The sequence below is a fragment of the Petromyzon marinus genome, assembly GCF_048934315.1.
Source record: "Petromyzon marinus isolate PM22_M1 ecotype Great Lakes invasive population chromosome 85 unlocalized genomic scaffold, UKy_Petmar_22M1.pri1.0 chr85_unloc.1, whole genome shotgun sequence".
Taxonomy (NCBI): domain Eukaryota; kingdom Metazoa; phylum Chordata; class Hyperoartia; order Petromyzontiformes; family Petromyzontidae; genus Petromyzon; species Petromyzon marinus.
This window is the reverse complement of record NW_027422646.1, coordinates 190,341-203,503: the sequence shown is the minus strand read 5'-3', so window position 1 is coordinate 203,503 and position 13,163 is coordinate 190,341. Positions and strand designations below refer to the sequence as shown.

General features: G+C 47.0%; 1 protein-coding gene across 1 annotated transcript in view; it reads right to left on the bottom strand.

The window, feature by feature from the left end:
* LOC116936913 (sterol carrier protein 2-like) overlaps positions 1 to 13,163 on the bottom strand; it is a 79,786-nt gene that overhangs the window by 53,208 nt on the left and 13,415 nt on the right. Inside the window, 3 exon segments of the mRNA XM_076059248.1 lie at positions 3,091 to 3,177; positions 8,216 to 8,279; positions 10,883 to 11,009. Of these exon segments, the coding sequence (XP_075915363.1) occupies positions 3,091 to 3,177; positions 8,216 to 8,279; positions 10,883 to 11,009 (278 nt within the window).

Below are 13,163 nucleotides of genomic sequence, written 5' to 3'. Positions count from 1 at the left end.
AGAGAGAGAGACACGGGGAGAGACACGGGGAGAGAGAGACACAGGGAGAGAGAGACACGGGGAGAGAGACACACGGAGAGAGAGACACGGGGAGAGAGAGATACGATGAGAGAGACACGGGGAGAGAGAGACACAGGGAGAGAGAGATACACGGGGAGAGAGAGACACGGGGAGAGAGAGACACGGGGAGAGAGAGAGACACGGGGAGAGAGAGACACGGGGAGAGAGAGAGACACGGGGAGAGAGAGAGACACGGGGAGAAAGACACGGGGAGAGAGAGACACGGGGAGAGAGAGACACGGGGAGAGAGAGACACGGGGAGAGAGAGACACGGGGAGAGAGAGACACGGGGAGAGAGAGACACGGGGAGAGAGAGACACGGGGAGAGACAGACACGGGGAGAGAGAGACACGGGGAGACACGGGGAGACACGGGGAGACACGGGGAGAGAGAGACACAGAGAGAGACACGGGGAGAGAGACCCGGGGAGAGAGAGACACAAGGAGAGAGAGACACCGGGAGAGAGAGACAGGGGAGAGAGAGACACGGGGAGAGAGAGACACAGGGAGGGAGAGACACGGGGAGAGAGAGACACGGGGAGAGACACGGGGAGAGAGACACGGGGTGAGAGACACGGAGAGAGAGACACGGGGAGAGAGAGACACGGAGAGAGAGACACGGAGAGAGAGACACGTGGAGAGAGACACGGGGAGAGAGACACGGTGAGAGAGACACGGGGAGAGAGAGACACGGGTAGAGAGAGAGACACGGGGAGAGAGAGACACGGAGAGAGAGACACGGGGAGAGAGAGACACGGGGAGAGAGACACGGGGAGAGAAACATGGGGAGAGAGAGACACGGGGAGAGAGAGACACAGGGAGAGAGAGAGAGACACGGGGAGAGAGACACGGGGAGAGAGAGACATGGGGAGAGAGAGACACGGAGAGAGAGACACGGGGAGAGAGAGACACGGGGAGAGAGACATGGGGGGAGAGAGACACGGGGAGAGAGAGGAGTTAGTCTACTAGTTAGTGTAGTAGTTTGTGGTAGTTAGTGGTAGTTAGTGTGCTAGTAAGTGTAGTAGTTAGTGTAGTAGTTAGTGTGGTAGTTAGTGTAGTAGTAAGTGTACTAGCGAGAGTGCTAGTTAGTGCTAGTTAGTGGTAGTTAGTGCGGTAGTCAGTTTGGTAGTTAGTGGTAGTTAATGTAGTAGTTAGTGGTAGTTAGTGTGGTAGTTAGTGTGGTAGTTAGTGTACTAGTTAATGTGGTAGTTAGTGCACTAGTTAGTGGTAATTAGTGAGGTAGTTAGTGTGGTAGTTAGTGTACTAGTTAGTGTGGTAGATAGTGGTAGTTAGTGGAAGTTAGTGGTAGTTAGTGTGGTAGTTAGTGTGGTAGTGAGTGGTAGTTAGTGCACTAGTCAGTGGTAGTTAGGGTGGTAGTTAGTGCACTAGTCAGTCGTAGTTAGTGTACTAGTCAGTGGTAGTTAGTGCACTAGTTAGTGGTAGTGTGGTAGTTAGTGTACTAGTTAGTGTACTAGTTAGTGGTAGTTAGTGTGGTAGTTAGTGTGGTAGTGAGTGGTAGTGAGTGGTAGTTAGTGCACTAGTCAGTGGTAGTTAGTGTGGTAGTTAGTGTGGTAGTTAGTGCACTAGTCAGTGGTAGTTAGTGTACTAGTTAGTGGTAGTTAGTGCACAAGTTAGTGGTAGTGTGGTAGTTTGTGTGGTAGTAGTTAGTGGTAGTTAGTGGTAGTGAGTGGTAGTAAGTGCACTAGTCAGTGGTAGTTAGTGTGGTAGTTAGTGGTAGTTAGTGCACTAGTCAGTGGTAGTTAGTGTACTAGTTAGTGGTAGTGAGTGGTAGTTAGTGCACTAGTCAGTGGTAGTTAGTGTACTAGTTAGTGGTAGTGAGTGGTAGTTAGTGCACTAGTCAGTGGTAGTTAGTGTACTAGTTAGTGGTAGTTAGTGTGGTAGTTAGTGGACTAGTCAGAGGTAGTTAGTGTACTAGTTAGTGGTAATGAGTGGTAGTTAGTGCACTAGTCAGTGGTAGTTAGTGTGGTAGTTAGTGTGGTAGTTAGTGCACTAGTCAGTGGTAGTTAGTGGTAGTGAGTGGTAGTTAGTGTAATAGTCAGTGGTAGTTAGTGTGGTAGTTAGTGTGGTAGTTAGTGCACTAGTCAGTGGTAGTTAGTGGTAGTGAGTGGTAGTTAGTGCACTAGTCAGTGGTAGTGTGGTAGTTAGTGTGGTAGTAGTTAGTGGTAGTGAGTGGTAGTTAGTGTACTAGTTAGTGGTAGTTAGTGTGGGAGTTAGTGTGGTAGTTAGTGGTAGTGAGTGGTAGTTAGTGCACTAGTCAGTGGTAGTTAGTGTGGTAGTTAGTGTGGTAGTTAGTGGTAGTGAGTGTGCTAGTTAGTGTGGTAGTTAGTGTGGTAGTTGGTGTACTAGTTAGTGGTAGTTAGTGTACTAGTTAGTGGTAGTTAGTGAGGTAGTTAGTGCACTAGTCAGTGGTAGTTAGTGTACTAGTTAGTGGTAGTGAGTGGTAGATAGTGCACTAGTCAGTGGTAGTTAGTGTACTAGTTAGTGGTAGTTAGTGTGGTAGTTAGTGGACTAGTCAGAGGTAGTTAGTGTACTAGTTAGTGGTAATGAGTGGTAGTTAGTGCACTAGTCAGTGGTAGTTAGTGTGGTAGTTAGTGTGGTAGTTAGTGCACTAGTCAGTGGTAGTTAGTGGTAGTTAGTGTGGTAGTTAGTGCACTAGTCAGTGGTAGTTAGTGTACTAGTTAGTGGTAATTAGTGTGGTAGTTAGTGTAATAGTTAGTGGTAGTCAGTGGTAGTCAGTGGTAGTTAGTGTACTAGTTAGTGGTAGTTAGTGTGGGAGTTAGTGCACTAGTTAGTGGTAGTTTGTGGTAGTTAGTGTAATAGTTAGTGGTAGTTAGTGGTAATTAGTGTGGTAGTTAGTGCACTAGTCAGTGGTAGTTAGTGTAATAGTTAGTGGTAGTCAGTGGTAGTTAGTATGGTAGTTAGTGTAATAGTTAGTGGTAGTTAGTGGTAGTTAGTGTGGTAGTTAGTGTACTAGTTAGTGGTAGTTAGTGTACTAGTTAGTGGTAGTTACCAGCACTGCAGGAGCGTGAGGAAGTCACTGACGGGACGTGAGTTGAGAATGTCGTCAACGGAAAACTCCTCCTGGCACTGAGACAGCCTTCAATAACAACACCACCACCACGTTAACTACCTTAACTAGTACACTAACTAGTACACCAACTAGTACACTAACTAGTACACTAACTAGTACACTAGTACACTAACTAGTACATTAACTAGTACATTAACTAGTACACTAACTAGTACACCAACTAGTGCACTAACTAGTACATTAACTAGTACATTAACTAGTGCACTAACTAGTACACCAACTAGTACACCAACTAGTACACTAACTAGTACACTAACTAGTACACTAACTAGTACACTAACTAGTACACCAACTAGTACACTAACTAGTACAATAACTAGTACACCAACTAGTACACTAGTACACTAACTAGTACACTAACTAGTACAGCAACTAGTACACCAACTAGTACACTAACTAGTACACTAACTAGTACACCAACTAGTGCACCAACTAGTACACCAACTAGTACACTAGTACACTAACTAGTACACTAACTAGTACACTAACTAGCACCAACTAGTACACTAACTAGTACTCTAACTAGTACACCAACTAGTACACCAACTAGTACACCAACTAGTACACCAACTAGTACACTAACTAGTACTCTAACTATTACACCAACTAGTACACCAACTAGTACACCAACTAGTACACCAACTAGTACACCAACTAGTACACTAACTAGTACACTAACTAGTACTCTAACTATTACACCAACTAGTACACCAACTAGTACACTAACTAGTACACCAACTAGTACACCAACTAGTACACCAGTACACCAACTAGTACACTAACTAGTACACTAACTAGTACGTGTCTCTCTCTCTCCACGTGTCTCCTCCTGGCACTGAGACAGCCTTCAACAACACCACCACCACGTTAACTACCTTAACTAGCACCAACTAGTACACTAACTAGTACACCAACTAGTACACCAACTAGTACACCAACTAGTACACTAACTAGTACACTAACTAGTACACCAACTAGTACACTAACTAGTACACCAACTTGTACACTAACTAGTGCACTAACTAGTAGACCAACTAGTACACTAGTTCACCAACTAGTACACCAACTAGTACACTAGTACACCAACTAGTACACTAGTACACTAACTAGCACCAACTAGTACACTAACTAGTACAACTAGTACACTAACTAGTACACTAACTCATACGTATCTCCTCCTGGCACTGAGACAGCCTCCAACAACACCACCACCACGTTAACTACCTTAACTACCTTAACTAGCACCAACTAGTACACCAACTAGTACACTAGTACACTAACTAGTACACTAACTAGTATACTAACTAGTACACTAACTAGTACACCAACTAGTACACTAACTAGTACACTAACTAGTACACCAACTAGTACACTAACTAGTACACTAACTAGTACACTAGTACACTAACTAGTACACTAACTCATACGTGTCTCCTCCTGGCACTGAGACAGCCTTCAACAACACCACCACCACGTTAACTACCTTAACTAGTACACTAACTAGTACACTAACTAGTACACTAACTAGTACACTAACTAGTACACTAACTAGCACAATAACTAGTACACCAACTAGTACACCAACTAGTACACCAACTAGTACACCAACTAGTACACCAACTAGTACACTAACTAGTACACTAACTAGTACACTAACTGGTACACCAACTAGTACACCAACTAGTACACTAACTAGTACACTAGTACACTAACTAGTACACTAGTACACTAACTAGTACACTAGTACACTAACTAGTACACCAACTAGTACACCAACTAGTACACCAACTAGTACACTAACTAGTACACTAACTGGTACACTAACTGGTACACCAACTAGTACACTAACTAGTACACTAACTAGTACACTAACTAGTATACCAACTAGTACACTAACTAGTATACTAACCAGTACACCAACTAGTACACTAACTAGTACACTAACTATCACCAACTAGTACATTAACTAGCACCAACTAGTACACCAACTATTATACTAGTACACCAACTAGTACACCAACTAGTATACTAGTACACTAACTAGTACACCAACTAGTACACCAACTAGTACACTAACTAGTACACTAACTAGTACACCAACTAGTACACCAACTAGTACACCAACTAATACACTAACTAATACACTAACTAGTACACTAACTAGTGCACTAACTAGTACACCAACTAGTACACCAACTAGTACACCAACTAGTACCCTAACTAGCACACTAACTAGCACACTAACTAGTACACTAACTAGTACACTAACTAGTACACCAACTAATACACCAACTAATACACCAACTAATACACCAACTAGTACACTAACTAGTGCACTAACTAGTGCACTAACTAGTACACCAACTAGTACAATAACTAGTACTACTAACTAGTACACCAACTAGTACACCAACTAGTACACCAACTAGTACACTAACTATTACACTAACCATTACACTAACCATTACACCAACTAGTACACCAACTAGTACACTAACTAGTACACTAACTAGTACACTAACTAGTATACTAACTAGTACACCGACTAGTACATCAACTAGTACACCAACTAGTACACTAACTAGTACACCAACTAGTACACCAACTAGTACACTAACTAGTACTGTAACTAGTACACTAACTAGTACGCTAACTAGTACGCTAACTAGTACACTAACTAGTCCACTAACTAGCACTATAACTAGTGCACTAACTAGTACACTAACTAGTACACCAACTAGTACACCAACTAGTACACTAACTAGTACATTAACTAGTACCCTAACTAGCACCAACAAGTACACTAACTAGTACACTAACTAGTACACCAACTAGTACACCAACTAGTACATCAACTAGTACACCAACTAGTACACTAACTAGTACACTAACTAGTACACCAACTAGTACACTAACTAGTACTATAACTAGTACACTAACCAGTACGCTAACTAGTACACTAACTAGTACACTAACTAGCACTATAACTAGTACACTAACTAGTACACTAACTAATACACTAACTAGTACACTAACTAGTACACCAACTAGTACACTAACTAGTACATTAACTAGTACCCTAACTAGCACCAACTAGTACACTAACTAGTACACTAACTAGTACACTAACTAGTACACCAACTAGTACACCAACTAGTACACCAACTAGTACACTAACTAGTACACTAACTAGTACATCAACTAGTACACCAACTAGTACACCAACTAGTACACTAACTAGTACACTAACTAGTACACTAACTAGTACCCTAACTAGCACCAACTAGTACACCAACTAGTACACTAACTAGTACACTAACTAGTACACTAACTAGTACACCAACTAGTACACTAACTAGTACACCAACTAGTACACTAACTAGTACACCAACTAGTACTATAACTAGTACACTAACTAGTACTATAACTAGTACACTAACTAGTACTCTAACTAGTACGCTAACTAGTACGCTAACTAGCACTATAACTAGTACACTAACTAGTACACTAACTAGTACACTAACTCGTACACTAACTAGTACACTAACTAGTACACTAACTAGTACACCATCTAGTACACCATCTAGTACACTAACTAGTACATTAACTAGTACCCTAACTAGCACCAACTAGTACACTAACTAGTACACTAACTAGCACACTAACTAGCACACCAACTAGTACACCAACTAGTACATCAACTAGTACACCAACTAGTACACCAACTAGTACACTAACTAGTACACTAACTAGTACACCAACTAGTACACTAACTAGTACTATAACTAGTACACTAACTAGTACACTAACTAGTACGCTAACTAGTACACTAACTAGTACACTAACTAGCACTATAACTAGTACACTAACTAGTACACTAACTAGCACTATAACTAGTACACTAACTAGTCCACCAACTAGTACACCAACTAGTACACCAACTAGTACTACTAAGTAGTACTATAACTAGTACACTAACTATTACACTAACTCATACGTCTCTCTCTCTCTCTCCCCGTGTCTCTCTCTCCCCGTGTCTCTCTCTCCCCATGTCCCTCTCTCTCTCTCCCCGTGTCTCTCTCTCCCCATGTCTCTCTCTCTCTCTCCCCATGTCTCTCTCTCTCCCCATGTCTCTCTCTCTCTCTCCCCGTGTCTCTCTCTCCCCATGTCTCTCTCTCTCTCCCTGTGTCTCTCTCTCTCCGTGTCTCTCTCTCTCCCCGTGTCTCTCTCTCCCCGTGTCTCTCTTTCCCCGTGTCTCTCTCTCCCCGTGTCTCTCTCTCCCCCCGTGTCTCTCTCCCCGTGTCTCTCTCTCCCCATGTCTCTCTCTCTCTCCCCGTGTCTCTCTCTCCCCATGTCTCTCTCTCCCCGTGTCTCTCTCTCCCCGTGTCTCTCTCTCCCCGTGTCTCTCTCCCCCCGTGTCTCTCTCCCCGTGTCTCTCTCTCCCCATGTCTCTCTCTCTCTCCCCGTGTCTCTCTCTCCCCGTGTCTCTCTCCCCCCGTGTCTCTCTCCCCCCGTGTCTCTCTCTCCCCATGTCTCTCTCTCCCCGTGTCTCTCTCTCCCCGTGTCTCTCTCTCTCCCCGTGTCTCTCTCTCTCCCCGTGTCTCTCTCTCCCCGTGTCTCTCTCTCCCCATGTCTCTCTCTCCCCGTGTCTCTCTCTCCCCGTGTCTCTCTCTCCCCGTGTCTCTCTCCCCGTGTCTCTCTCCCCGTGTCTCTCTCTCCCCGTGTCTCTCTCTCTCCCCGTGTCTCTCCCCCCGTGTCTCTCTCTCCCCGTGTCTCTCTCTCTCTCTCCCCGTGTCTCTCTCTCCCCGTGTCTCTCTCTCCCCGTGTCTCTCTCTCTCACCCCGTGTCTCTCTCTCCCCGTGTCTCTCTCTCCCCGTGTCTCTCTCTCTCTCTCCCCGTGTCTCTCTCTCTCTCTCCCCGTGTCTCTCTCTCTCTCTCCCCGTGTCTCTCTCTCTCCCCGTGTCTCTCTCTCCCCGTGTCTCTCTCTCCCCGTGTCTCTCTCCCCGTGTCTCTCTCCCCGTGTCTCTCTCTCCGTGTCTCTTACGGATTATTTGTAGAGTGTTTATGATTTTTCCAGGCGATCTTCGCGAAATGCTCAGGCGTAGTTCCTGTGAAGACAAAAACAAATTGGTGGGTGGGTGGGTGAGTGGGTGAGTGGGTGGGTGGGTGGGTGAGTGAGTGAGTGAGTGGGTGAGTGGGTGAGTGAGTGGGTGAGTGAGTGGGTGAGTGGGTGGGTGAGTGGGTGAGTGGGTGAGTGAGTGAGTGGGTGAGTGAGTGAGTGAGTGGGTGGGTGGGTGAGTGGGTGAGTGGGTGGGTGAGTGGGTGGGTGGGTGAGTGGGTGAGTGGGTGGGTGAGTGGGTGGGTGGGTGAGTGGGTGGGTGGGTGAGTGGGTGAGTGAGTGGGTGGGTGAGTGGGTGGGTGGATGAGTGGGTGGGTGAGTGAGTGAGTGAGTGGGTGGGTGGGTGAGTGAGTGGGTGGGTGGGTGAGTGGGTGAGTGAGTGGGTGGGTGAGTGGGTGGGTGGGTGAGTGAGTGGGTGAGTGGGTGGGTGGGTGAGTGGGTGGGTGAGTGGGTGGGTGGGTGAGTGGGTGGGTGAGTGAGTGAGTGGGTGGGTGGGTGAGTGGGTGAGTGAGTGGGTGGGTGAGTGGGTGGGTGGGTGGGTGAGTAGGTGAGTGGGTGAGTGGGTGGGTGAGTGAGTGGATGAGTGATTGGGTGAGTGAGTGAGTGGCTAGTTAGTGGCTAGTTAGTGGCTAGTTAGTGGCTAGTTAGTGGCTAGTTAGTGGCTAGTTAGTGGCTAGTTAGTGGCTAGTTAGTGGCTAGTTAGTGGCTAGTTAGTGGCTAGTTAGTGGCTAGTTAGTGGCTAGTTAGTGACTAGTTAGTGACTAGTTAGTGACTAGTTAGTGGCTAGTTAGTGGCTAGTTAGTGGCTAGTTAGTGGCTAGTTAGTGGCTAGTTAGTGGCTAGTTAGTGGCTAGTTAGTGGCTAGTTAGTGGCTAGTTAGTGGCTAGTTAGTGGCTAGTTAGTGGCTAGTTAGTGGCTAGTTAGTGGCTAGTTAGTGGCTAGTTAGTGGCTAGTTAGTGGCTAGTTAGTGGCTAGTTAGTGGCTAGTTAGTGGCTAGTTAGTGGCTAGTTAGTGGCTAGTTAGTGGCTAGTTAGTGGCTAGTTAGTGGCTAGTTAGTGGCTAGTTAGTGACTAGTTAGTGACTAGTTAGTGGCTAGTTAGTGGCTAGTTAGTGGCTAGTTAGTGGCTAGTTAGTGGCTAGTTAGTGGCTAGTTAGTGGCTAGTTAGTGGCTAGTTAGTGGCTAGTTAGTGGCTAGTTAGTGGCTAGTTAGTGGCTAGTTAGTGGCTAGTTAGTGGCTAGTTAGTGGCTAGTTAGTGGCTAGTTAGTGGCTAGTTAGTGACTAGTTAGTGACTAGTTAGTGGCTAGTTAGTGGCTAGTTAGTGGCTAGTTAGTGGCTAGTTAGTGGCTAGTTAGTGGCTAGTTAGTGACTAGTTAGTGGCTAGTTAGTGGCTAGTTAGTGGCTAGTTAGTGACTAGTTAGTGGCTAGTTAGTGGCTAGTTAGTGGCTAGTTAGTGGCTAGTTAGTGACTGGTTAGTGACTAGTTAGTGGCTAGTTAGTGACTAGTTAGTGGCTAGTTAGTGGCTAGTTAGTGGCTAGTTAGTGACTAGTTAGTGGCTAGTTAGTGGCTAGTTAGTGGCTAGTTAGTGACTAGTTAGTGGCTAGTTAGTGGCTAGTTAGTGGCTAGTTAGTGACTAGTTAGTGGCTAGTTAGTGACTAGTTAGTGGCTAGTTAGTGACTAGTTAGTGGCTAGTTAGTGGCTAGTTAGTGGCTAGTTAGTGACTAGTTAGTGGCTAGTTAGTGACTAGTTAGTGGCTAGTTAGTGGCTAGTTAGTGGCTAGTTAGTGACTAGTTAGTGGCTAGTTAGTGGCTAGTTAGTGACTAGTTAGTGGCTAGTTAGTGACTAGTTAGTGGCTAGTTAGTGACTAGTTGGTGACTAGTTGGTGACTAGTTGGTGACTAGTTGGTGACTAGTTAGTGACTAGTTAGTGGCTAGTTAGTGACTAGTTAGTGACTAGTTAGTGGTTAGTTAGTGGCTAGTTAGTGGCTAGTTAGTGACTAGTTAGTGGCTAGTTAGTGGCTAGTTAGTGACTAGTTAGTGACTAGTTAGTGGCTAGTTAGTGGCTAGTTAGTGACTAGTTAGTGACTAGTTAGTGGCTAGTTAGTGGCTAGTTAGTGGCTAGTTAGTGACTAGTTAGTGACTAGTTAGTGGCTAGTTAGTGACTAGTTAGTGGCTAGTTAGTGACTAGTTAGTGACTAGTTAGTGACTAGTTAGTGACTAGTTAGTGACTAGTTAGTGACTAGTTAGTGGCTAGTTAGTGACTAGTTAGTGGCTAGTTAGTGGCTAGTTAGTGGCTAGTTAGTGACTAGTTAGTGACTAGTTAGTGGCTAGTTAGTGGCTAGTTAGTGACTAGTTAGTGGCTAGTTAGTGACTAGTTAGTGGCTAGTTAGTGGCTAGTTAGTGACTAGTTAGTGACTAGTTAGTGGCTAGTTAGTGGCTAGTTAGTGGCTAGTTAGTGACTAGTTAGTGACTAGTTAGTGACTAGTTAGTGGCTAGTTAGTGGCTAGTTAGCGGCTAGTTAGCGGCTAGTTAGCGGCTAGTTAGTGGCTAGTTAGTGGCTAGTTAGTGGCTAGTTAGTGGCTAGTTAGTGGCTCACCGTAGGTGTCCATGTGCTCTCGGCCTGCGGCAGCGAAGAATTGTGCAGCGATGGGCGAGGCGGAGAGCGGAGACAGAGCAGACAGAGACGAGACGTGGGACACCAGCGGGTTCACTCTGTCCGAGTACTACACAGACACACACAGAGAGACACACACACAGAGAGAGACACAGAGAGACACACACACAGAGAGACACACAGAGAGACACACAGAGACACACACAGAGACACACAGAGAGACACTCACACAGACACACACACAGAGACACAACAACAACAACAACAACCGCCATTCGCCACTAAGTGGCTGTGACGTCACCACGACGCTTGTGCCAGGCTATGTGCACCCTGAGGCCACGTGAAGTGTCGAACGCCCGCTGGCAGGAGGTCACGGGGCAGACCCAGGTGCCACGGGTCGACTGACTGAGATGACTGGCTGATGCACCACCTGTGCCCCCTACTGTGCCAACCTGCTGTGCTTTAGCCACCCGGCGCTCCGCTCGCTGTTGTGAGCGTCGCTCCTCCGCCCTCCGTTGTTGTTGGAGGGCGACTGCCTCCAACTGCCCAGTAGCATCCTTCACGAGCCTCCTCCACAGAGGCCGATCTTGACACCGCTGGTACCAGTCATCGGCAAGTCCACTCAGCTCCACGTCCTCCTGTACCACATCACTCCATCTCTTCTCTAGCCCGTGCCGCGCCCGCTTAGCCCCCTCAATCCGGCCAAACAAAAGCTGTTTCGGCATGCGGTGGCTCGGCATGCGGGCTACATGACCCAGCCATCGCAGCCTTGCCTGCCGGAGGAGCTCACCGATGGGACCCTGCCCAGATCTTTCAAGGATTTGTGAGCTCCTCACACAATCCAGTCTGGTTAAACCCAGGATGGATCGTAGGCAGGCCAGCCTAAATGTTTCTAACCGGCGAAGATGTTCCATTCGGGGGGTCCACGTTTCGCAAGCATAGAGAAGGGAGGGAATGACCGTGGCCGAGAAGACCTGAAGCTTAGTGCGGAGCGACAGACCAGGTAGCTTCCACACAGCGTTACGCAACCGATGAAAAGATATTGCCGCTCGACTGATTCGGAGTGAGACCTCTGCTGTTAAACTGGAGCCAGTCATAAGCACACTGCCCAGGTATGGGAAACTCTCCACTCTCTCCACAACTGCCCCATCACCGATTGGGAGTTGTGGTGGTGGAGTGTCCGATGGTACAAAATACCCAGGCAGGTGCTTAGTTTTGGTGGGGCTGATGGTAAGGCCCCACCTCTTAGTGGCATGCTCCAGTCTCAGCAGCAGCGTCTCCAACTCCTCCTCTGACTGAGCAGCTATTACCAAGTCATCAGCATACATAACGTGGTTGAGCAATAGGGAGCCATCCCTTGACCGCACCCGGGCATCGATTAGCCTCCCATTATATCTGTACCATATGGAGATTCCCCCGGTACAGCTATTGAAGGCTTCACGAACTACGTGGTCAAAATAGATGTTAAATAATGTGGGAGCCAAAGGACATCCCTGTCGCACCCCAAGGTGTACAGGGAATGGCTCTGACTCCCGGCCACGTAGTTTTACCCGGGCCCGCTCACCATCATGAAGGTCCTTAATGATCGTGAGCAGAGGGTCAGGTACTCCAAAAGCACGAAGAACGACCCAGAGCCCAGGCCTACTGATGGTATCATAGGCCTTGACCAGGTCAATAAAGCAGAGATGTAGGTCTTGTTGGAATTCCCTACACCTCTGCTGTAGCAGACGGACAGAAAATATGGCATCTGTGCAGGACCGCCCTTTCCTGAAACCGCATTGGGGCTCCGCAAGCCTCTCCTCAGCGTGCCTGGCAAGGCGATGCTGAATAATCCTTGCCAGGACCTTTCCCGGCACACTGAGGAGTGAGATGCCCCTGTAGTTGTTACAGTCTGTGCGGTCCCCCTTCTTAAAAAGGGGGACCACCAGGGCATCCTTCCAATCCTGCGGAACCCGTCCAGTGGTCCAGACTGTTGTTATGATGTCATATAGGGCAGTCTGTGCACAAACGCCACCCTCCCTCAGCATTTCGCTTGGGAGATCATCTCTGCCCGCTGCCTTTCCTGGTCTCAGACTCCGGATCGCCTTCAATACTTCCTCAGCAGATGGCACCTCAGCCAGCCACTCACAGGGGGTGACTTCATCCAATATTTGAGGCACCGCAGCCTCAGCAGGGTCATCCTCACTTTGTGCCGCGATGTTTTCCTGGCTGAGGGATTTTCCCTCCCCCAGGACCTCACAGAAATGCTCAGCAAATCTGCGAA